Source organism: Acromyrmex echinatior, chromosome 1, assembly GCF_024713525.1.
Source record: "Acromyrmex echinatior isolate Ae372 chromosome 1, ASM2471352v2, whole genome shotgun sequence".
Taxonomy (NCBI): domain Eukaryota; kingdom Metazoa; phylum Arthropoda; class Insecta; order Hymenoptera; family Formicidae; genus Acromyrmex; species Acromyrmex echinatior.
Window position 1 is genome coordinate 19,459,428 of NC_141852.1, and position 25,716 is coordinate 19,485,143.

A 25,716-nucleotide genomic window follows, 5' to 3' on the forward strand; every position below is an offset into this window, starting at 1 on the left:
TTATCTTCAATTTAGCCAAATAGCTTATGCTGGAATTCTAAGGACATAATAAAATATTTAAAAATATGAAATGCTATATGATTGAAATATCATGAAAAATTGATTTATATTATATATAAATGCTTAAATGTTCAAAAATATTTCAAAAAAATAATCAAAAAAATAAAAATAAAATAAAAAAGCTATATATTAATAATAATAAATAAATCAAAATAATAAATCAGATAGAAATTGTCAACTATTATAACACACTGTAGAATCAAAACTAGATAGTAAAATAGATTTTATTTAACAGTCTAACATCTAACTCACTCAAAAATTTTGCAAATAGAGGGACTTTTTTTCTGCACTTTGTCACTATAAACGTATTACTGCTTGTAAGATTGCTTAACGACTACTGTATTAACATCACAATTTCAACATCGCTGAAGATGGCTCGAATGTAGCCGAAACATACGATTTATATGCTAATGTTGTATAAAATACGACATATATATTTTTTGTTAAAATAAAACTCATGAATTACCGCGTATTTACGCTCTCAAGTGCCCGTTTTTTAAATTATATGTTTTGGATTTTATCTATTTATGAATAAATAAGAATTATAAATAAATATTTTAATAATACGATTGATATATTCTCATAAAAGAGAAGTGTCGCATAGTTGAAAATATATCTTGGTTTTGATTATATCGGACTATCTTCATATGCCATATAACGTCAACATTCGTCCGGTGAGCAAACATTCCATCGAGTCTGATCTAAAAAGAAGCTCTTCCACTCATCGTGACGTGGTCGTTGTAGACCAGAGTGCCATCCAAAATCTACTTTTATCTCTCCTGTGGGGCGACCATCCCTTCACATTACTTCGTTTCCTCTAAGTTTTACCTCGCGACTATCTCGATTGGCCATTTTTCTTTTCTTCCAATTTTCGTCCTGGTTTCTCAGATTCTTTCCAATGTGGATCTTACTATGAGCGTTGGGGAGATAAACTAAGAGAGGATATCTAAAAAATGAAGAGAAACTAACTAATCAAAAGACACAAATGGATCAAAATGTAAATTTTATGAAGTAAATGCAATCTCGTGTGACACCGTTAATGGAAAATGTAATATTTAAAGATGCTAGATATATCATGTAATAAATAATTTAAGAAAGTGATTTAAAGACAAATACCTTTTTTATATTTATTTTTTTAATGTATCATAATAAAAATTTTCAATATTTTTACGTGTTAAAATTTTTATATTTATATTCATCTAATTAAACCTCTCTTGCACATATTAATAAATAAATTAGAAATAACTCAAAATATTCAAGTAAATTTATGAAAATAATATGTAGGTAAAATAAAAATATGAGAATATCCACATCGTTGTAAGGGGATTATTTTGTATGCCTACGGATGACAAGCGTAACATAACATTGTCCCGACGTTCTCGTGACGTCAACGCATTATACGGAGATGCGTCGCCGTATCAGATAATCCGAAATAGACTTAGTATCCATAGATCACATCTCTGTACTCTTGTCGCTCCGCACATTGGCCTGTCTGCTCGCATTTCGGCATGCTTTCATGGTCGTCGCGATAAATCAGGCTTTAAACTCCCAGGTCTTATATACGTACGATGAACGAAGTCAACCCTAGTAGCTGGGACCAAACTTGTTCCCTAGCGAAGGCCGAGTCAGGAAGACGACCCGCCACTTCCAACAAATCTTCCGCGATCATAGTGTCTTTTATGGGGTGAGTCTCGGCAATGGATAGAGTAGGAAGAGACGAGCCTATAATTTTCAACAGACCTGTCCTGAAGAACACGGAGATACCGCACGTGTACTATAGATTTGTAGTACGATTTACATCGCAGATACGTCACGTGCATGTAAGTTACGCCATATAGCGTAGCGTTTCACTAAAGCTGGGCGACTTACCGCGCATAAATTAGTCCACCTCGAAACATGAAGCGCAGTTAGGTAGGATACATAGCTCAACGTGGTGCCCGCACAAATCCATCGTCTTTAGTAAATGCCGATCGAGTTTACCCTTAGGAAGAAGCTCGTTTACTCTTCGAGAAACGCGGAATATCGGCCCTCATTATCCTCCGTCTTCGTATTCGCTTATCTTTACGCTTGAATAATTTATTTCGAAATTAATAGGAGTCCTCCCTTCTTTCTAACCAAAATTGCTAATTCTCAGCTAATATTTATTTTAATTATCTTTGTGTTTATAAATGTTTCTGCAATAATTTATTTCGCAAATAATTTATGTTAAAATTAATGAAAACCTCTCTTATCAAAGATAGTTAATTCTTGTCCAGCATTTTTTTTAAAGTCATATAACTTATTTTTTTTTGGCGATATATCATACAAAGTAAATATAGTTATAAGTATAAATAAAAGTATGGCAAGAGATTATTGACACTCGAAGATATAGTTATAAAATCATATATTTGCATACACAATATGCTTCATTCAATAAATATACTATATTGTCAGGGCTGGAAAGTGATGTGTTAAGGTTATACAGCACATAAAAAAATATAAGGTAGTAAGAGATAAATGGTAAGAAAATCAGTCACAGAAGAAAAGATAAGGCAACGCATAAGCAATAACAAATTCAAAATGCTAATTTGCTTACATCCTATTATTTAAATCTTTTTGTATGGCAGAATCTTTACTTTTAACATTGTTATCGTTATCATTAGTTTTTTTTCGATAACACTACTTTTTTCCATCTATAACAACAACGTCATTACATTTTTACAGTAATGGTAAATTCAGCTATTACTTTTATTGGGAGTACAAATTAGTTCGGTTAATTTTCCAAAAGCTGGCTCCGGCTGTTGTGAATGGTTCATAGTGACAACTGATTTTGGCGTTTTCAGAAAGGTTAGACATCTGCTAATAATATTCAGTTTATATCGCTTTGAGTTTCAAAAACCTTGATTTTTACTGTGTTTGAAATGTCGAATTTTGTGTTAACCAAGCAGCATTTGTGGGAGGTTCTAATTTTTTGCTTTAATTGGAAGAAAAGTGTAACTGAAGCCCATCGAATGCTTGTCGAAGTTTATGGTGACACTGCTCCAATTGATAAATCATGTAGGGAATAGTTTCGACGTTTCAAGGATGGAGATTTCAGTGTTGAAGACAAGTCTCTGGACAGTCAAAAAAATTCGAAGACAAAGAATTAGAGGCATTACTCGAAGAAGATCAGAATCAAACGCAAAAGGAGCTTGCAGAATCATTGGGAGTAACTCAACAAGCCGTTTCTGCACGATTGAGAGCCATGGAATAATTGAAAAACAAAGAAATTGGGTGCCTTATGAACTGAAACCGAGAGACGTTGAAAGGCGATTTTTCACTTGCGAACAGCTGATTCAAAGACAACAAAGAAAAGGTTTTTTGCATCGGATTGTGACTGGGGATGAGAAGTGGATATTCTACGACAACCCCAAGAAGAAAAAATACTACGCTAAGCCCGGTCAATCGTCGACCTCAACATCAACACCAAAGCCGAACATTCATGGTTCGAAGATCATGCTCTGTATCTGGTGGGACCCAAAGAGTGTTGTTTACTATGAGTTGCTGAAACCTGGCGATTCCATTACGGGCGATCGGTATCGGCTACAATTGATTCGTTTGAGCCGTGCATTGCGAGAAAAACGGTCGGAATACGAGCAAAGACATGATAAAGTTATTTTTTTTCATGACAACGCTCGGCCTCATGTCGCTAAAGTCGTAAAAAAATATTTGGAAACGTTCAAATGGGATGTTTTACCGCACCCGCCGTATTCTCCGGACATTGCTCCTTCTGATTATTGGTTGTTCCGAAGGATGCAGCACAATTTGGCAAGTCATCGGTCCACTTCTTTCGCAGAAATCAAAAATTGGCTCCAAAATTGGATCGCCTCCAAAGACGAGTCATTTTTTCGAGATGAAATTCGAAAATTGTCTGAGAAATGGGGAAAAGTAGTAGCCAGCGATGGAATATTTTAATTAATCTGTTCATTCATTTTGTTTTGAAATAAATGCATTTTTGAACACAAAAAAATTAATCGAACTAATTTGTACTCCTAATATCATTACCTTATTTCCCTATTATTTTCGTATCTGTTCAATAGATCATATTATTTTTGTGTGTATGTGATTGGATAGAAATATTTTATTTAAATAAAAACATTAAAAAACATTAAAAAATATTTTGTACTTTATATCTTAGACCGCATGTCAATAGTCACAACCAATACTAAAAGTATGTGGTATATGTATATGTAACATAAATCACATATATGTATTCACACACGGTATATTGATATGCGGTAAATATTGGAATGCATTCTTAATAACGACAATAATATTTAAAAAAATTTAATAAAAAGTTTAATAAAAATTTGTAATAAAATTTACGTTTATGAATTATATAAATTCCTAAAGATAAATATATATTAAAAAATAATAACATTAATATATTAAGAATTATATTATAAAATATTTATTAGATGAACTTAATATAAAGAAAAGTTTATATGACTTAGAATTTTAAGAGCTAATATAATATTGATTGTTGTACATTTAATGTTGATTAATAAATAATGTAATTTTGAAATATAATGTATTATAATATTTTTTAATATTTTATTTTAGCATTACAAAAAATAATACAAGTAACGAATTTGTCTCCGCCTGCGTCAGTTATTTTATACATAATAATGATACGTTTTAAAATTAGTATCGAGTAACCAGTTATAAAAAGTAACGAAATAACAATAATTATTTTTGTGAAGTAATGTACCTAACCGTATATATTGCTTCATTAATTATGTGCATGTATATGAAATTTATATGAAACACTTATAATCACTGTCTACACATATTAATTTAATTAAGCACAGCTTGTATCACGTATGCTACAACCAAATAATCTTTGACAACCATAGCCAGCATAATAGATTGAACAGCTCTCCTTCGGGGAATTGCAAATGCACAAAGCTTTGCGAAACAGTTCAAAGCTTCTACACTGTTCTGCTGTCCATCAATGTACACATATGCTCTATTCTCGTTCATTATCCATATTGATATTTAATCTAAAAAAAATAAGTCACATATTTATTTGATAATATTAATGTAAAATTAAATAACAAATTTGAAAATGATTGATCACTTTGATATAATATTTTATATAATCTCATTTACAATTAAAATATATTTTTTAATACTTTAAAGATGTTTACCGAATATTTTTCTACGATAAGGAATTCTTCTAGTTTTAGTTAAATCAAAGTTTTTCTAACTTTTTTACAGTGTCATTACGTAAGATTGAAGCTATAACATATTTTAGAAAAGTACGCATATATTATGAATATTTTAAAAATACTTTTGTACACTTAACAGAGAGCGCGCATATCTTGAGCAGAAAGGTACGATAAAATGCGATGATAAAATGGCGCTGGTTTATGAAAGGTGGGTAAAAGCATCGCAAATGTATGAAGGAAAGAATGAAAGAGAACTACGGTGTATTCCTTCGGTACATAAATTCTCTCACAGGTCAACCGGTGGAGACTACGAAAGGGCGGCGCTATGTGAAAATTTAAGCACTCCCCTCCCCCCCTACCCCGGTTTACACTGTTTACACGTGAACGTGTAAAATTGACCGAGGAATATCTTTATGCGGTACGAGTAAATGAGGAAAGGAAGAAAGAGGAAACTAGTAGCATATTCCTTTTTTAATTTCGTGGCCGAGGAAATTTTGACATGACGGTTTTGCATAATGCTCGCTGGCCTGGTCAAACTATGAATGCTAACTCACTATCGATTTATCGAAAAAATATATTCGGCTTTGTAAAAAATGATAGATGTCTGTGCAATTTCATTAAAATTGATAAAGTAATACTGTAGAAGAATAGTTTAAATAAAACACCATTTTAAGAAAGCGCGCGCGCGCGCGCGCGCGAGAGAGAGAGAGAGAGAGAGAGAGAGAGAGAGAGAGAGAGAGAGAGAAAATGAGAAAAAACTTTTTTTAATAAAATAAAAATTGACTGTTTATGTATATAATAATGTTCTTCATCTGTAAAAATTAATATTAAAAAGTTTTTTCATATTTCAAATTTAAGAAATCTGGATCATTTCATGATCTTTCAATCGTTTGCTGTATGTTTAGTTCTACATGTTTTATTTATAATTCTGATATCTCTATTAACAGCTAGAAAGTCGCTGAGATATTACTTTGCTCTCGAATCAATCCTCTTTTCATGGACCCTTCACATTGTTTTGATCCCGGATAAGGTTACAAAAATAGATTACTGTTATGAGAGTGAGAAGCTTAGAACTTGCTAGCCAATAGATTCATATATTTATTCTTCTCTCTATAACATATTGTTCAATTTTAACATTATCTACATATATCATGCATTTTTCTAGAAAAATAATGAAATGTTCATATAATATATATTGTTCAAAATAATATGCATGTAATAAGTAATACTTTATCAATATTCCAAAAATGTGAAATCTGTAAATATAATATATATAATAAGAAGATAATTAATTAATTAAAATATATTATCAAACATAAATAATAATCTTTAGTGCCAAAATATAAAGCAATTAAAATATATAATTAAATAAGATAAGTAATTTTAAGTCCTACTATTAGTGTACATTATATTAAATAAGTACAATATACAAAGTATATTAAAGTATCTAAATACTGCGCAATATATGCATACGCTGAATTTGCATTAGAGATGTGGAGATGAGCATCGCTATAACGTACGGGTTGAAATTTGCAAGGGTCCTAATTTACGCTTCACTATGTGTAAATTACACAACAAAGGCACAAGCTTACACTCTAATTAGGTCATTATCAAATTGTACGGTGTAGTATAACGTCACGTGAACCAAATCAGATGATGTTCTTCTTGGATTAAAGAGCTGCGGATATTCCAATTTTCAGAGATTCTGAAATAAAGATTTTCAACTTTATCGATCTGACAATGAGTCTTATCGAAAAAATTTTCATCTGCAACTGACGGATATTTCGGCTAACAATCAAAGAGAGAAATTTTGTTAAGCAATGCGAACAATGACAATGCATTTTTTTCGCCATAGAATAATTCTAATTTAATTAAAAAATATATATATATAATCTTTTTTAATTAAATTAGAATTATTCTATGGCGAAAAAAATGCATTGTCATTGTTCGCATTGCTTATATATATTCCATATATATATTCCAAACAAGATATATATGATCGAAATTTTCATTATAATTACATTATTTGGGAAAAATAATATATTATAATAGAGCTAGAAAAATAATCCTAGAAAATTAAATTTTCGAATTTTACTTTATCAATGATATCTATTATATATTGGTTTTACCCAAATATTATAAAAATAATACATTATTTTTCTTGCAAGATAAAATATTGAAACATAACGTGGTTTTTAATATCATAATTAAAATTAATATTAAGCATATATATTTACGCATACGTAAATGATAATTAATGTATAAAATGATTAAAGGTACGTTATATGTCTTATTTTAATTTACTATATGCGTAAACTTGCTTATAATAGAAATAAATAAATTAATAATGAGATAGCAAGCAAAGTCTTCCCCCTACCGCGGTTTCCAGAATTTTCCAGTTCTGTAAACATGATACTAATTTTACAGACATACAGTCGTTGTATTTTTCTCTCATGGTGCTGACAGATCTCGCTGAAGCATAAATAAAAATATAAAAGATGAGAAAATATATTTTATGCAAATAAAATAAAATTATTTGTTTTTTTTTATGTGTTTAAATTAAACACAATAATTTTTCCATAATGTATGGTATATTCTTTTACTTAATTAAAACATAATTTCTTTTTATAAATCATTTTTCTCTTTAAATTAAATAACCACAGCTAAAAGTAATTCATATATAAACATAATATATTATACATATGTACATATTATATAATTATAACAATAAATAAACTTAAATAAGGGTGTTATTAGAATTAAAATTGATTCTTGCGCGAATAATATAAATTTTCATGATAATACAATTTCATAGTGATAATTGAGATTGCTTGTTTACATTATATAACGACTTCCTTTACTCGAAAAGGCTTTATTGGGTTTCGTCAACATAGAAATCATTCTCAGCAGAACTGAGAAAACCAAATTGATTCTACTATAATCTTCTATCAAGAATAATAAACCAAAATGCCTTTCCATGAAAATAATTCTTAATATCCTTTAATAATTAATATTAATTTCTAATTATTTTTTTGCTTATTTGTGTTGATCATTTCTATAGATCGATTTACATTTAGTATTAATAAATTTTTAAATAAGTAAAGAAGAGCACTAAATATGAGGTCAAAATTCTTTTTTTTTAATGCCTGATAATACTTTCTATATAAATTTTAAATACATCTTTATATAAACTGCGTTATATACAATAAACTGTGTTTTATAAACTGCGCGCCAATTGTCGAAGAATCGCAATCATAAACTGAAGTTGAAATAGTAACATAATAAATTAAATTGATCGTCAATTTAATGATGATGTTAATAAGCATTTTAAAACACTGCATAATTAAATTTTTTGATGGCATAACTAAATTTTTTGATGACATTTTAATATCAAATCTTATTATATATACGTATTATTACATTTAATTCTTTTTATAAAATGAAGAAGTTATATTATAATAAAAATACACATTGCATATACAGAAGAATTGATATTTCTTATACATAAAGAAATTCATAAATCTCGTCAAGAATGTCAATGTTTTTGTCATTTATAGAACTTGACGCGAGGATCAAGCATTGTCAACTTGCAGCTGTTCATCCGCAATACCTAAATGCGTAATGTCGCTCGATCTAGTATTCGATGCCAATCTCGGTCTAGCATAACTCAATATTGGCCGGCTCACCGCCATTACGTGGTTCTAGTATTCGAGTCTTCGCCTCGATTATTCTCTAGGCCATTGCAATTTCGATTCTCGCCTCGATCGATCTCCTCTCTAGCAGGAAATACGGTCATCCCGTTAACTACTAGTCACGCTTGTCTGACGCTTCCCAGACATCTCCATTCCACAAATGCGACAAAGATAAGAAAGCAGTTTTTCCTTTAGCAATTTTTACCACCATAATATAACTATAATGCAAAATGTGTAATTACAATTAATTACACAAATATAATTTAATTCGTCCCCTGCATAAATATTATAATATTATATGTAATATTATTTTACACATTTTCCTTCTTTACTAAAATTTAACTAAAATAATGTTAAACACTAACAAATGTTGATAAGAACATATAAGAGTCAAGCGTGGAAATTGATGCGCAAAAACAAATATGAGATTTAATTCGATAAGATTTCAATTACATAGTATTACATACTATAATCATTCTCAAATCTCAGAATCACGATATTAAACATGAATTCATGAATATTTTAGCATTTCTAATTGTAAGATGTTCATGGATTCATGCTTAATATTGCGATTCCGAGATCTGGGGACTACTCAAAAATATAACCGAAATATATATAATTAATTTGGTAGTGTACTATTTTTTCATGCTTGTACATATTAATATATGTAATACTGTGCAATTGAAATCTCATCATATTAATTTTCGTATTTGTTTCTACACTAAAAAACCCGGCTATGGTTGCTACGACTAAAAATCGTCCATCGATACATTTTTAGTTATAAGAATTATAGATTGTGAGAATCGAAAGATTGATACATCTTAACGGTTATAGCTGTAAAAATTCATATTACAGTCAAATAGTTATCACAAGCAAATATATTGATGGGCGAAAATTATTATTATATACATATATTTCCAGTTGTGGTAATCGAAATATTTTTTTTGTGTATGCATCAATTTTCATACTTGACTCTTGTATGCCCTTATCAATTCTATTTATTATTTGTTTAATATTAAAAGTTCTATTATTATGTTTTAAAATAATGTTATTGAGAGATATTGATATCTAATTCTTAAATCTCTATCATTGATAGTCATGATTTTAATTTTTATGATTTTTAATATGTATGCTACATTTTAATTGTTCGTATAAATATTACAGTAAAATAAATATTACAATAAAAAAGAAAAAAACATAGTATAAATAAAGTTTTCTTATTAATTATTAAAATCAAATAATATTGCATGTATAATAATATTGCAACGATTCATATTTTAATAGTATTATTGAAGCATAAAAAATGCATTACCTGAACAGTGGGCAACTGTAAACGAGAAATTACACAAATACGTTCACAGTAAATGTAATTGGTTGAATATATATATATATATATATATATATATATATATATATATAACTAGTATAACTACTCTAGATGATGAATAACAGCGGGAGAGAGAGAGAGACTGCGCTTAACGTTCCAAGAAATTACTACATTTACCAAAGTGTCTAGGAGAGGCAATAAATATGGAATGTAAAGATTTCCAACTGCTGCAATCACCAGTCTAGTTTTATAGAAACTGTACAGCATAATATCTCCATTCTTTTTATTCTTTTTTATAAAACATTGTTATTTTAATAAAATATTTTTTATTTGAAATAAATTTTCGTTAAAGAAAATTAAATAGGTATATGTTAAAAATTATATTTTATTATGTGATAGTATACAAATTGAAAATAACTATAAATAAATACATATAATTGCAAGTTTAATTGGGAAATGTACGTGATAAAAGAGATAATATTTATCATTTAAATTATTTATGATTTATAATGAGGCAAGAATAATACGTTGCGGATGATGGCAATCAATCGGAATATGCTTTCGGCTACACAATATATCAATATAATTCAATAATAATGCAACTGTTATGAAAGTATTGTAATATTCAACGCATTTTAAATATAAATTAAATATGAAAAAGACAAATTATTATCATCGAACTAAATGTTAAATTTACAGTATAAATTAATAATGTTAAATTAATTTTAAATTAATAATGTTAATAATGTTAAATTTACAATCAATGATAAATCAATAAGATGTATCTGAAAATTTGACATTAATAGACTAATAATTTGATGTTATTAATTTTAAGTTAGTAACGTTAACGTTAAAGATTTGATATTATTAATAATGTTAATGTAAATCAATAATGTTAATGTTAATAATGTTAAATTTACTATAAATTAATATAAATTAATAATCCATAGTACATCAGTAATATTGCAGATATTTAAAAATTTGTCATTAGTAGGATAACGACAGACTTGAGACTTAGTCGGCACAAACGACAACAGTAATCAGTTTCACAAATAAATTTTACAAGGAAGGTAGATTACGTATTTAAATGGAAAGTTTAAATAATGTATGTATTGAATTGTGACAAAAGCTTTAGCGAATCCTTTTCATTTTATCGTAGGTTTACAAAGCCATCGCAACAGGTAGAACAGTTTCTAGACACTTACGCAATGTTACCGGATTATATCTGGTTGCAGTTACGAAAGTCAGGCAACTAAGATATCACGGTTCACGGAATAATGGCCCATGAAGCGATAATGGAATTATCACTAGGAAAGATAAGTAGCTATTAATATTCATGGTTATATTTTCAAAAGTTATATTTTCTGTAACTTATTGATTATTACAATTGCGCATTACTAATTAGCAGTGTTGCGATAATAATACTAAAAATACTATAAAAACATATTGTTAATTTATAGTTGTATAAATATTAATACCTTGTAAAAAATTTATATACTATTACAAATATTATTATATTATGTTATATTATAATTTTTTGGATTGAGATATCAGAAAAAATTAAATTTCATCGTGACATTATATTATTACATATCCTTTAGATAATTTCAATTATAGTTAGCATTACAAATTGTAAAAAATTGTATACTCCTATATTACACTAATAACCGTATTCAATTAAATTAAGATCAAAATGACGGGTTAATTGTTTATATATATCCTTTAACGAAGAAATATCTTTTATTATTACTATTACAAACGAGATAGAATATTCATGATATTTAACGAGTTGATCAACAGTATTAACAATTAAAAGATTTAGATATAGAAGCTCATGCGCTAAATTAATTTAATAGATATATCTTGTTGATATTCAATATTATCATTTAAATGATGTTCTTATTGTTCAATTTTAAATTACTGTTTTATTCTAAATTAAACTATTAATACTATATTTCTTTCAAACTTTATAAAGAATAATTTTATAATAACTTACTATCTCTTTTTCTGTAACAACAAAGCTTTTTAATAACTGTAAAATTTATAAAATTTAAAAAATTTAATAAAGTAATTTAAAAAATAAAATTAATAGATATGAATTTATTCTCTCTTTAATGATTGTGTAAAATATTAACAATATGTTGTATTAATCAAAACGTATTTATTTGGAACGCGTATATCCAATATGCATCAAATGATAGATTATTCCTGGGTAAGGAAATTAGTAGCATTGTAATTATACTATCTCTCTGGTTCAAATTGATGATTTAACTTAACAAGGTATTGTTTATCAAAGTTACAAAATAGATATCAATACAGTATTAAATTTAGAGATAGGTTTACTTTTATTTAACTTCGTACATAATTTAGTAAAAGCTTCTACTATTTATAAAATTTCATTTTATTCATTAATTTATTCATTAATTTATAAAAGAAAGATATTATTTTATGCATATCGTTTTCCAAAAATTCTTAAAACTCGATTAATTAAATAAAAAATTTTATTTTCTACTTTTTTTTATTATTAATTTATACAATATTTGTATTATAATATATTCCATTTTTTTTTAATTAACGATTAATCTTATTTTAATAAATCCATTAACAATGCGAAAAGTAGAAACTACGAAATGAGGTTCGGAAGAAAGTCAATATGGTAATCGATCTCTGGAAATTGTTCATTCTTTTCCATTTGTTCATTTCACGTACTTCGATAACGTAGAATTACATTCTTTTGCAAAGGTAATATAGTACCTGCGAGACCACCAACGTCCTTTCGCACAGAAATTTTCGTAGTCATTCAGCCAAATCGATATCGCTTTGCGCAGTTTCATTATAAATCCAATTGCAATTTCGTTGAAATGCAAGTATTGGAAAACTCAATCAGATAGAACTCATTCAAGAAGCAAAAGGATGTTCATCATTAATTATATTATAATAAAAATACATTCACACAAATATCTTTTAAAATAAAGTTATATATATTTTCATATTTAAAAACATATAGGTAATATATACAAAAAAAACTTATTCATATAAACTCAACTATGTTATTGTAGAAGATGACGTTTTAATTACATATGTACATAATTACATATATTATAATATGTATTATAATTTTATATATTATAATTTTACATTTACTTTTAAAGCTGAAATCATGATTTAATATAAATATAATGTTACAAAAAGAATAGTTTATTAAAGATAGTTTAGTAGAATTCTCTCTTTTGAAATAACAATATATATTTATATGCGTAATAAATCTTTTAAGATATTGTGCATACATTTCTTGTAGTATACTTTTTATATAAAATATTCTCTGTATAGTTTATTAATATTTTCTCAAAATATCAAAATTTATTTATACAATACATATAAACATTAAGTAATGTAATATAATATACATTATGTATATTGTATTAAGAAATAAATTCATTAGCATGCATGTTTCTTCGCCGTCGTTATGAAATTTAGTTATAGAAAGTGCATATGCAAATTTATACTAGCGAACATCTTAAAGCCAATGGCAGTTGTGGCTTCTCATGTTATCCAATCTACGGGTCCTGCAGGACGCATTTCTGGAATGCGATTCTAACGATGAATGCAATAAGCACGAGAAAAGTGTTATGTTTGGAAAACAGTGGAAGAATTGGATATGTATTGTTTATTCTTAATATTTCATCTTTTTTACGAACTTCTTGATCAATCTTGATATAATTTTTGATAATAAAAAATTTAATAGAAAATTCAATTCCTATCAAATAATTCTTACATTTTGTATGACTTAATTTGATGATATACAATACATTAAAATTTAATTTTATTATTTCGAATAAAAAAATAATATATAAAATATTAATTAGACAAAAACACATATTATATACGTTCGTATGTTATTACTTTACATAAAATAGTAAAAATAAAAGATTCTGCTCGATACATATATATATAATATATACTTCTTGCATCCTTTTTTCACTTAATTTCATATTTTATGTAAATCTATACGTGATCCGTACTAATAAAACAAGATAGAGTTAACAATAAAATAATTATGTATTGATAATTACAATATCATTAATGCATATTTTGAATTCACAATAAATTATTCAATTCAATAATTTAAAGATTAAATAACTATCAAAAACAAAATTAATTACACGGTATTTAAGAAAATTGAAAACATACATTCTTTAAATGGAATTTTGTGAGAATAATAACATAATTTTTTTAAAAAACATTTTATAAATATAAAACAACTGTAATGCAACTTGCTATACTAATTCATCCTTTATTGCCTTAAAAATTTCTTCGTCTCGTACGCATCAATTTCACATTATTTATTAACTTTTCAGCTAATACTAACAAATGTACATTCACATAGATTTCCTCAAGCACGTTTTAATATAATATTATACTTTAATATAATATTATACAATTGCATAAATGTAATCTATACTCAATTAAATATGTAGAGAAAATTCGTCAACTGCAAAAATCACAGTTCGTAAAGCATAAAGCTTTTGGTTCACTGTCATTTAAAATGGATATAGGTCAAACCAATTGGAAAACCGCCAGCTGTGTGCTTTGCAAAGTTGAGCTCGGTTTGCAAAGTAGACATTCCTTGTTGATGCATTGACAGCCAGGATTTTCCTTGCGCGAAAGACGTGACTGCAATACTTAGTTTCTCATATACACTTCGGATTTCTATAAATACATACATTGGACAGATTTTCATAAATAAAAATGATTTTTAAATTGATATTTATATTAATTTTTAATATCAGCAAAGTACAGATAAATAAAAATACATAATTTTAGATCTTGTACATGATAATAATGTAATGAATATTTTTAGCCTATCCAATTAATGGTAATGAAATATTATTCATGTCGCGAAAGATTTACATTGCCATTGGCTTTATATGAAAGAAAGGAATAGAATCTGAAATTCTATGATAATTACACTTTTTGCATAATAGTCATACATCATCCGTTGGCTGTGTGCCATTTCAGAGCATTTTCGATCAAGAATAATAAGTTGCTGTGTGAAATTAGTTTCTTTATAGACATAACGCAATTTGTATGTCTTCTTTATTATAGATGAGTAGATCATTCCATATTTATTGCATAATATATTACGGATAATTAATGTTTTAATATATAGATATACTATTGAATGAACTAATAATTCCGTGAGATTTTTTACTTATCCATCATATGGGAAAATTTATAAATTAAAAAACAATTTTTAAGAGGTAATAACTTTAGTCAAGAATATATTGATCACTGTTGTGATCGACCATTTGCCATTTTTCAAACAGTTTCATAATTCCTCGCTCAAAGAAATTCCTATTTTTTTTCTATCCAAGACACACTGAGAAAAATTTCCAGAACGAAATCTCGCAAATCACTTCTAACGTTCTTTCGTAGCATTCTTGCTATACACTGCACATATCTTTTTATAAGTTTTGTTGTATTTTTGTCTTTTTTAAAAATAAAAAAGTATAATATATGCTAAAAATGCTTGTTCTGGTTATCCATCATTCAAACATACAAAACACAAAACTAATCTTCACGCTGTTTTTTTAATCCTTATCCTAAGCAAGAGGGATCTCGAAGATCCAAAGAGCATCATTTTTTAACCGTTTTTGTTTTTTCAAATGTTTTGTGGCATTAAGTTTTTGTTATAACAAAATACGACAGAATGGATACTATTATAAAAATAATTTTTTACACATCACAAAAGATATATTAAAGAATATTATACATAGAAGAGATCGGGGAACAAACGTAACAGTGTCATGAAAGTAACAAGTCCCTTGCTGGTTTACACAACATATTAATTCATTTGTATTATATAATAAAAAACTAAGCGCCCCTATCCTCTCTCCCCTCAACTAGTTATCGTAAAAGAATTGCGCCACTGTCATGAAGGAACAGAATTTATATATTTGCATCATTCACGTAAATATTTCCCGTTTTGGATTTTTTATGTTTATGTGTAATTAAAATGTATCAATATAATTATTTGCTGGTGCATTCTTGTGAAATGTGTTTATAAGTTCTTGTAATAGATTTCGACAAGTCTTGCGTAGTATTTAGATTATAATGCTTTTATGTCAAAAAAATGTGTCTAGATACGAAAGTAACACTTTGTAGACGAAAGTAACATGTTAAAGGAAAAGGTAAGTGCAAAGAAACAATGAAAAGACAGAGAAAGATAAATAAAATAGAAAGCGATAACTTTTTAAACAAAAACGACTGGTTATGCTTGGTTTGTTTAGGTTCTTTCCTTAAAAGCCATCCTGGAGAGAAGTGGATTCAGCACAGAGTGTAAGAACTCATTATAAATGCAATAAAGGTAATTCTAACCACATGTGTCATAATTGTGATTCAGAATAAGAACTGACATCTTTTTCTTAATATACGTAGGTTTTTCTTAATTACGTAATATACGTAAATGATTATTAAAAAGTACAAAGCTTTGTGATATTAATGATAATTGTTTGAAATTTTATTATAATTATTTTATTGCCTACTGAAGATAATTTATGGTTTTTAAGTCACATAAAAATTTTATTATAACAATTATCTTACATAAAGAAAAGTATCTCTTACCTTGTGTAAAGAGTATATTTTTAACGTATTTTCTCGAAAATAAGAAGTGTTACTTTCATCCCTATAGTGTGTTACTTTCATCCTAGACCTCCAGAATAAAAGTAATAATTGGTAAACAGTTGCCAAAAACCAATATATCTCTTAAAATATGTATCACTTGGAGCTTAAACACAGATGTAATAATAGGGTAATAATGAGAGTTTCTTAAGACATAAATAACTTTTTCAATACCTCTAAAAAGGAAGTGACAGCTAATACATATATAAAAAATGTTACTTTTGTCCCCGGTCTCCTCTATAAATCCTTTGAAATCGGTGATATGTATAAAATAAATATTTACTTAATTAATGCAAGATATACTGATATGTAAGAGAGCAACTTAGTATATTACAGTTGCCTCATTCCCTGGAGGGTTTGTATTTTCTCTCTTCAATTTACATAGAACAAACATTATCAGTGAATACACGATTATAGCCGAGTTTCATTTACCATATGGCACTTTGGAAGAATCTCATTACTGCAATAGAGAAGAAAGAAATTATGAGAAAGATATTATGAATAAATTAGAGTAAGAAGTATATATGTTACACACACATACATATATATAACTTAATATACCCTAAATTGTCCTAAAATGATATAACAAAAACAAATTCAATTGCAATTATCTTTCTCATATACATGTCACAGTTTTCTCCACATCATTTCATTAAAAGACGGTTAAATTCGATTTGTGATAAAAGTAATACTCATCGTATTCCATTAGATGGAAAAACGGACGTGATTTGATCACGTATCTGTGGAACGGTTCAGTTAGGGTGAGAAAGAAAATGAAAATTCCTGCATCAAGGGTGGAGTCGAGTGGAGAAACAATCGAAGGAAATAAATGATTTGAATTCTGCCAATGGTTTGATGCTTTCCGTGAAAAGAATATAAATTTTACTAATTTTATTAATTCGATATCTATTGTGGTAAATTGATATATTTGCGAAAATTAATACTAACAATATATAATAAGAAATAAATTCAGAGAGAAATTCAGTGCAACTTTCTGTACGATTATTTGCAATGCACAGTATCTATACATATGTATATTGTGCAATTTTAAGTCGTACAAGTATAATATATTTTAAAATATATTATTTCTTGAATAAATATTGCGAAATTTTCTTATTGCATTTTTTTAACAAATTTCTTTTATCCTTCATAATATTTATGAGAAAATACTCTCTCTATCACTGTTCCTCTTTCACAAGCTAGATTAAGTAAAGACCTTGTTACTGGTATTACTTGATCCCTTCCTGTCAAGGCTGATATAAACTTTGAATCCTTACATCGAGGAATAAACAATGATCCGCTTTCAACGAAGAAAGTTTTCAATCTTATCGTCTTAAAATATTATATCTATGAGATGTATAAACGAATATATCAATATTTCTGAAATGTCAGTATTTCTATGAATAATTGAATAAACAATATCATTTTATCAGTATTTTTATCAGTATTTTCGCAGAACAATATTTGTCTTATCAACATATGTATCTTGATTTATATAAACAATAAAATTCAATGTTACTCAAACGACTAAATTTACAATCTCTTAGAAATGGTATAGACAATACTTGATAATACAAATAAATATTTAAGACCATTTTATCTATACCTCTATATACACTTCTCACTAATTGACCGAAAAAAGAAGGTTTATACTTTAGAACGAATGCAGAAAAACAGCCATCGCTCTACTTCGGTATCTCTTTCGTTTTTTTCTGGTTATTTGCCCTATTTTTATTTCGCGACTAAAAGCTGGACGTGGCACTTGCGCGCGGATCAATTGGAACTTTCCGATAATGGTCGTATATAAGTAGATCTCAAACAAAGAGAAAATACAAGCATCTCTCTCTCTCTCTCTCTTGAATCAAAGAAATTTCTCACGGAAATATCCCTTTCTGTAAGCACAGCTATAAGGCAAGACTGTAAAAAGAAAGTGGTCACTTCTTGCGGAATGTATCCTATAAATGTACAATGTGATACCAACGTATGTAAATATCTCGTATGCGTATACATATGTATATGTATATGTATACATCTGTAGGATGTGCGCATTTGATCTACTCGAGTAATCAAAACGAACGCATATCTGTTTGAAAATGAATTGCCTTTTGTTAGTTGATTAACTACATGTGATTGTGTCTTGTAAACCTTTATCCCCTTGATGTGTTATAATTGTAATGTTGTTTAAATATACATAATTCAGAGAACTCTAAGTTGTATTCATTAGTTTTAGGATTCTGTTTTTCCGCGGCCAGTATTTTAATTTACTATAAATTGGTGCTATCAATATATTTGAATGGCTAATTCTATGTAACTTCTTCAAAAATGTTTATCTTTCTAAAAAACAAAATTTTAGTCTGTTCTTGATATCTCTTGATTTCTCTTCATACAACACTTTGTAGAATAAATTGTTATTTTAATATTTAAATATAAAATTATATTTACTTTTATTTTCTGTTAAAAATATTTGAAGGAAAGATAAAGAATTCATAGAAACGAAATACCCTTTAAGTGCTGGAGTGACCAAATTGTTAGGACATTGCAGATTGATATAAATCTCCGAATTTACTGAACGGAATCAAAAATCCTATTATAGGATTAAAATAGACACAAAATTCGGAGGTGCTGCAGTGGACTTTATACTAAAATCGAAAAAAAAGTTAAAAACTTATATTTCAACTCGTAGAGCTCTCACATACTAATGACATAGGTGTTTCCTTAATACAAAAGTTTTATAGCTCGTATGGAACAAAATAACAGTACAGCACTCAGAATTTTACGGATACAAACAATACTTTATAAAACTAAGATTAAAAGCTTAAAAAGAAAGATTTATATCGATTTGTAAATTACGTGTATACGAATGCTGAGCAAAGATTGGAAATAATAAACAAAGATATAATTACGTCTAACAATGTATTCGATCTTGCAAGAGATCGATTATGACATTGTAATATGTTAGATAAGGATAGATGTACGAGCTTGAGCGAGAAGAACGAATGTAAGAAATGAATGAAAGATGTCACTATTATCGACTTTTTTTATTTGAAATTTAAAAAATCTGTACTATCAACATCAAGTTCGGTCGTTACTCCAACATCCCCTTAAGTTTTTATAAACTCTAATATTCTTATAAATAATGAAAATTTTATCCATATTTTACCTGGTAATCGCAATTATTAAGGATACGTTATTCCTGAATTGTTACGTTACAGAAGATCGCTGCTACAAATTGATATGCAATTGCAACGATATTATGTGCATCCGGATGTGGAACGCATGGCACAAATTTCCTATAAAGACGCGCATAAAAGCGTGTTACCACTACCGATTCAGGTCAAAGGGTGCCATCCGCAAGGGAGAATATGCATTTACCTAAATTTCCGCGTAAATCTTGGCACGGATGTAAATATTCTGCAATACATCCTAGACGTGGTTTACGTATTTGTGGCACAGAAAATACGTAAATGTGTATCCAAGTGGAAAAAAAGATATATTTTCTTGTGTTCGATATGCAAGAGAAATTCATGCTGAGGCGTTACTACGTCGACAGAAGAAATCTTTGTTTCGAGTTTACATACCTAGTACCTTCTTCTCAACTACCTTTCGAGTTTGAATAAGAAAAAGAAATACAAACAAGGAAACAGACGTTATTTGTAAAATTATCTTCAGAAACATAAAGATATAAATAAATAATCCGAAAAAGTTTCTAGAAAATATTGTAATACGTGTTTTTATTTTAGATCATTGTGCACATTTTATTTCGTATATCTGAGAGATACTTATATAAAACAGAAATACAAAACGGAATATGCTTCTTTTTCTTAATATATTTAAACAAATAAGTTGGCAAAATTTTATATCTCTACGATATATTTTTAAATATGTTTTATTATAGAAATAATACTAGTTAAACGTATTAATAATATGCATAGCCTCGTCATAGAAGCAATAGTTATATTGCTCATAAATACATAAGAATGAAAAAGTCACAAGCAGTTGACTATGTGCATATACACGTGTTTCTCATTATTATCGTTTTGAAAGTGTAATACAAGTACTAAACCTATTCATAGCTATAACCTTCACACCTTCACTGTACCGTATACCTTGTAGGGAGCAGTATATTATGTTCTCATAAAGCTTAACATATCCACTCGCAGTAAAATAATAAAACAACCGCTTAACTTGTTTATAGTTGTATAATTCATATTATGCTTTTGTAAAATTTAATATTTACTAATTCAATGAAATAAAAACAAGCTCTTGTTCATTATAAACATTGAAAAAATAATTCATCGAGAGTACCACAATAAGTAATTATAGATAATTTTAATTATAAAGAATTTTAAGAATTTTTATTATAATTATACTGCCACTTTTAAGATTATATTTTTCATTTTTTATTCATTCGCTGTGCAAAATTGAAAAAATAATTGTTTCTAAAATTAACTGTTAATTCTCGTAAATATATTTAAAAAAATAACATTTAATGGTAAACCGTTTACAGACATTTAAATAACTTGCAAAGATTCCCGCAAGCAATTGCGGAAGATGTAAATCTAGGATCAATATGAAATATGTAAAATTTTATTTCTCATACATATGTATTGCAGTAACCGTAACAGTATTTAGCTTTTCAGGAATTCGAGAATCAAGAATTCAAGGCAGAGAAAAATTTAATGTAAAAGAAAAGTAAAGTTTAAAAGGCTACTATTTTATCATTACAACAAATTGTAATTCTGTTTAAGATAAATACTTGAATATGTATGAATTTAGAAATAGATAATTATGTTTTGAAAGATATAACAGCATTAATTAAAATTAATTAATAAATGAAATTGAATAGAAACTAAAATAAAAACCACCACTAACTAGATCAAAAGCGTTACTTATATTATTTACTTCAATAAATGCGTTGAGTTTTATAGCGAGATGAAATGAACTTAGAAGAAAAGATAATGAAGAAGTTAAAAAGAAGCACAAATACAAGATAATGTCCATTTTCTTAATTCTACTTTGATATGCAAGAGGATTATCTCCAAACCAAATTCGAAGTAAAGTAAAATATCATAGACTGAACTAAGAGAGTTAATATTATAAGATTATTTCGTTCATAAAGCGCGACTGTTATTCTCAGCTCATTTCCGCATTTTTTGATACTTCACAATTCATACAAACTTTCAAAGATAATAGCAACTTATATTACATTTTCTTTGCAAACTTTGTAAACAGATTTCAGAATTTTCAAGCAATCTCTTAATGAAGAGTTTTTTTATTCATATCGCTATATTATATGTACAAGTTTTTTTACTGTACAACATTTATATCGCTGTACCGTACTAGTTTCTCTTGTTCAAATTTTTTTATACAAAAAAGTTTCGCTCTTAATAATTAACTGTTAATTTAATAACCCATCATTATTTTTTTTCGTGAATAAAGTTAGAATCGCATAAAATTGTTTTTAAATTCAAATGCCAAATAAAATAAATTAGCTCATTAAAAAAGTAAAAAACGCGTCGATGAAAAATTTTGTAAAGATTAATAAAAAAAAAAAGAAATATTTGTTCAGTCTAAGTGTCCAAGAAATATATAAGATATAAGAATTATAAAACATATAATACAAGTAAAACATGTTTACAATTTTATTTGTATATTTCTCAACTTCTAATATTTAATATTATTTAAAATTATAATGTTCTACTTCTTACTTCAATGCAATGTAATTTTCTACATTTTTCAATAAAGTTTTTGCAGAAAACCATTTATAAATCGAAGCTAGTGACTATATGCAATCTCTGTCAATCGTATTCTGATTGCAATCCTGCAATCGAAACAGAATTGTGGATTACGCCTATTCACGCTGAGAAAATTCGAGTCGAGGAAACACTTCATGGAAGCTGAAGAAAAACGCAAAGTGATGTAATTAAACAAACTGTCACTTTCTTTTTTTCATACATTCAGCTTGACAGGTAATTGTTAGCCCGAACAAACTGGAATCCGCAAGGAAGAACTGAAACTGGTAATAACAATAAGGTAATAATTCTTGTAGGTAATAAAGTAATCCTTCGATTCACTGACTGCGTGTATGTGTGATCATACTTGTATCTTTACTTGAATCATCACTATAATCGTATTATGTAGTTATTACATGGTTATATCAGTTGATTGTTAGAACAAAATTGGCGGACATTATTGATGCACGGAGCTATGTCACTGCTGTTCCGTGTATAACTACATCGATAAAGTTCTCTATACGCTTACATACGGAAATGTAGTTTCGTAGAAATACAGAATATACATAATGTCCTAGAAATCAAACTTTGTTTTAATGATAGGCACATTTGAAATCAATATTTCTTCTACAAAATGCTGCTGCATTGACAATTTCTAAATTGTAAATAATTATAAGTAATATAATATGATTATATGTAATATAATTAAAATAATTAATATTTTGCGAATTAATTCGAAATGCACAAATAGATAATATTCTGTACTCCATTAAAAATAGATTTTATTAAATTTTTAATGCAATTAGAATGATATTTAATATTGATAATTGAAGAGAATGACAATTTCCATCGAAGTTTAATAAATTCTAATGAGAATCTAAAATGTGTTAACAAAACAGATATATAACATCATTTCTGAGCAATTATAGAGATTAAATAAATACTAACGCTAATTTAATACGTAGAATTTTAATCAATAAGATAATCGATCTAAACGGGGCACACACATATATCATTTGCTCTACCACAGTTTAAAACTGACGCAAATCCCGGTGCTCTCCCAACGGTAGCCATGGCAACAGGTGGCGCGGGTTCTCTCAACCCTCGCTCATCGTTATGGACATCTTACCTCTTATGCTTTACTCTCCCATCTAACATTTGGGATCATATTCTGGATAATGCAAATTATTTTCTAACTTCAAATGCTAGGAATATAAAAAAAAATTTAATGCTCTTAAATATCTTCGCAATATTATATGCTGTTTGACTGTACATAAAATTTTAATATATTTTAATTTTAATGTTATAAATTTCTTTAAATATACCCACACACACTATAGTGATAGATATTGTATCTTGTAAAAAAAGAGTAACGTACTTATTAATATTAAATGTTTTAAAATCATATTTTATAATCAGTTACAAAACCTTGGATATTCTTGCTATTGCACACAACGCAATGACACAATAAGACTTACGAGAATTCTTTGTATTTCTGTACTTATCGATCTTGACTTTCCCAATAATATTATCCCTAGATGACCTGATTTCATGGTTGAAATAAGTTGAAACTGGAAATAGAGAATACCTTAACTAGCGCGAATAATTTAAATTCTGTGGAAGTATGCCAGAGGCTATTAGCCAAGTGCAATCTTGCTTGAAGCCATTATCATTCTCATGGGTCAGATAACGTCTACGCAAATAATGACATTTGATCTGAAAATATTTTTATCACATATACAAAAAAACATATATTTCGGAAACATGTCTAGAAATATTATATCTGCATCATCTTGCATTATTTTTCCTTTTGAATAGTAGAACTGTATGATTTTTTTTACAATTTGAATGCCAATACAAGTTTTTTTTTTTAAAGCTGATTTTGAGATAGCATAAAGCAAAATAAAAAATAATAATTAATAATCTCAAAATAATATTAATATTATAATAAAATAAACATAATATTTTATTAATAATCTGTCGTAATTAATTAAATATATTTTATTAATTACAATAAATATTAATGTATTATGGTTACATAGGTAATTGATTAATTAAATTTGAAAATAATCATTTATTATTAATTATATATATATATAATTTATATATATATATATTATTAATTATTATACATAATTATTACATATAATTATTATATATAATTTGCATTAAAAATTTCAGGATTTCAAATTTTATCCCCAATAAAAATATGTCTCTGCAAAACACTTAATTATTTAAATATATACATATATATAAAATTAAAATAATTTTATTATATTATCTCATAGCAAGATATTTATAGTAATTCATATACATCGCATTAAGAATAAAAAATCGCTTTGTATATGTAAAGCATAAGTTTCAAATATAATATAAAATACATAGTACCGTATTCTACAGTGTGAATAGTAAGATCAATAGTATTCCCAGGACATTGATAATGTATTGCTGGAATGTGGTAACAGCAAGATCTAAACCAACATGTACTGGTTTGGTTGAGTGGCGTCGATATCTCGACTAACTGATAGATAACTCTGTATTGCACAATTCCGTTCTGATTGATATCGGTCAGTGTACTCATTGTGTACTCGATATACAATTACGTCAGTAACTGTCCCATCGATCGAAGTAATATCGTTGTGTTGTCACGGTAGAATATGCGCGAAATTCGCATAGTGCGAATCGTGAGCCGATTCTTCGGGTTCGGTGCACATTGTCCATCGACCGTTAGCAATGTGATTTCGATTGAGTGTTTGTTTTTGAAGGTTGCGAAACACTATTAAGTGTTTGACGAGATCCCGAGGTCAGTTTGCCTACGCACAATGTCGGATTAAACGTTTTGTTAAGGGATTATTCACAGAATTAGTAGAAATCGCGTACATTATTAACATATCGTAAGTTTGAAATAACATTTATGAAACCTATTTAAAAATTTGCATTTTGATTTTTCTTTTACGCTGTTTCTTATTGTAAAACTAATAGAAGATACTAAAAAATTTTTCAACTCAAAAATTGTGTTGTTCGTAATATCTTTC

The 25,716-nt window shown here is 27.7% G+C and overlaps 1 protein-coding gene across 4 annotated transcripts in view; it reads right to left on the reverse strand.

Moving 5' to 3' along the window:
* The window catches only part of LOC105154884 (uncharacterized), a 346,927-nt gene that overhangs the window by 4,601 nt on the left and 316,610 nt on the right, over positions 1-25,716 (reverse strand). The window contains exons 6-8 of one of the 4 annotated variants that reach the window (XM_087407381.1): positions 7,627-7,721; positions 6,842-6,954; positions 4,125-5,081 (exon numbers count right to left, since the gene is read on the reverse strand). The exons of 2 other annotated variants lie outside the window; for them this stretch is intronic. In XM_087407381.1, coding sequence (XP_087263507.1) covers positions 6,946-6,954; positions 7,627-7,721 — 104 coding nt within the window. In that variant the 3' untranslated portion in view covers positions 4,125-5,081; positions 6,842-6,945. Of the gene's footprint in view, positions 1-4,124; positions 5,082-6,841; positions 6,955-7,626; positions 7,722-25,716 lie in introns of those variants that run through there. One more of the 4 variants, XM_087407406.1, reaches the window with a different exon arrangement.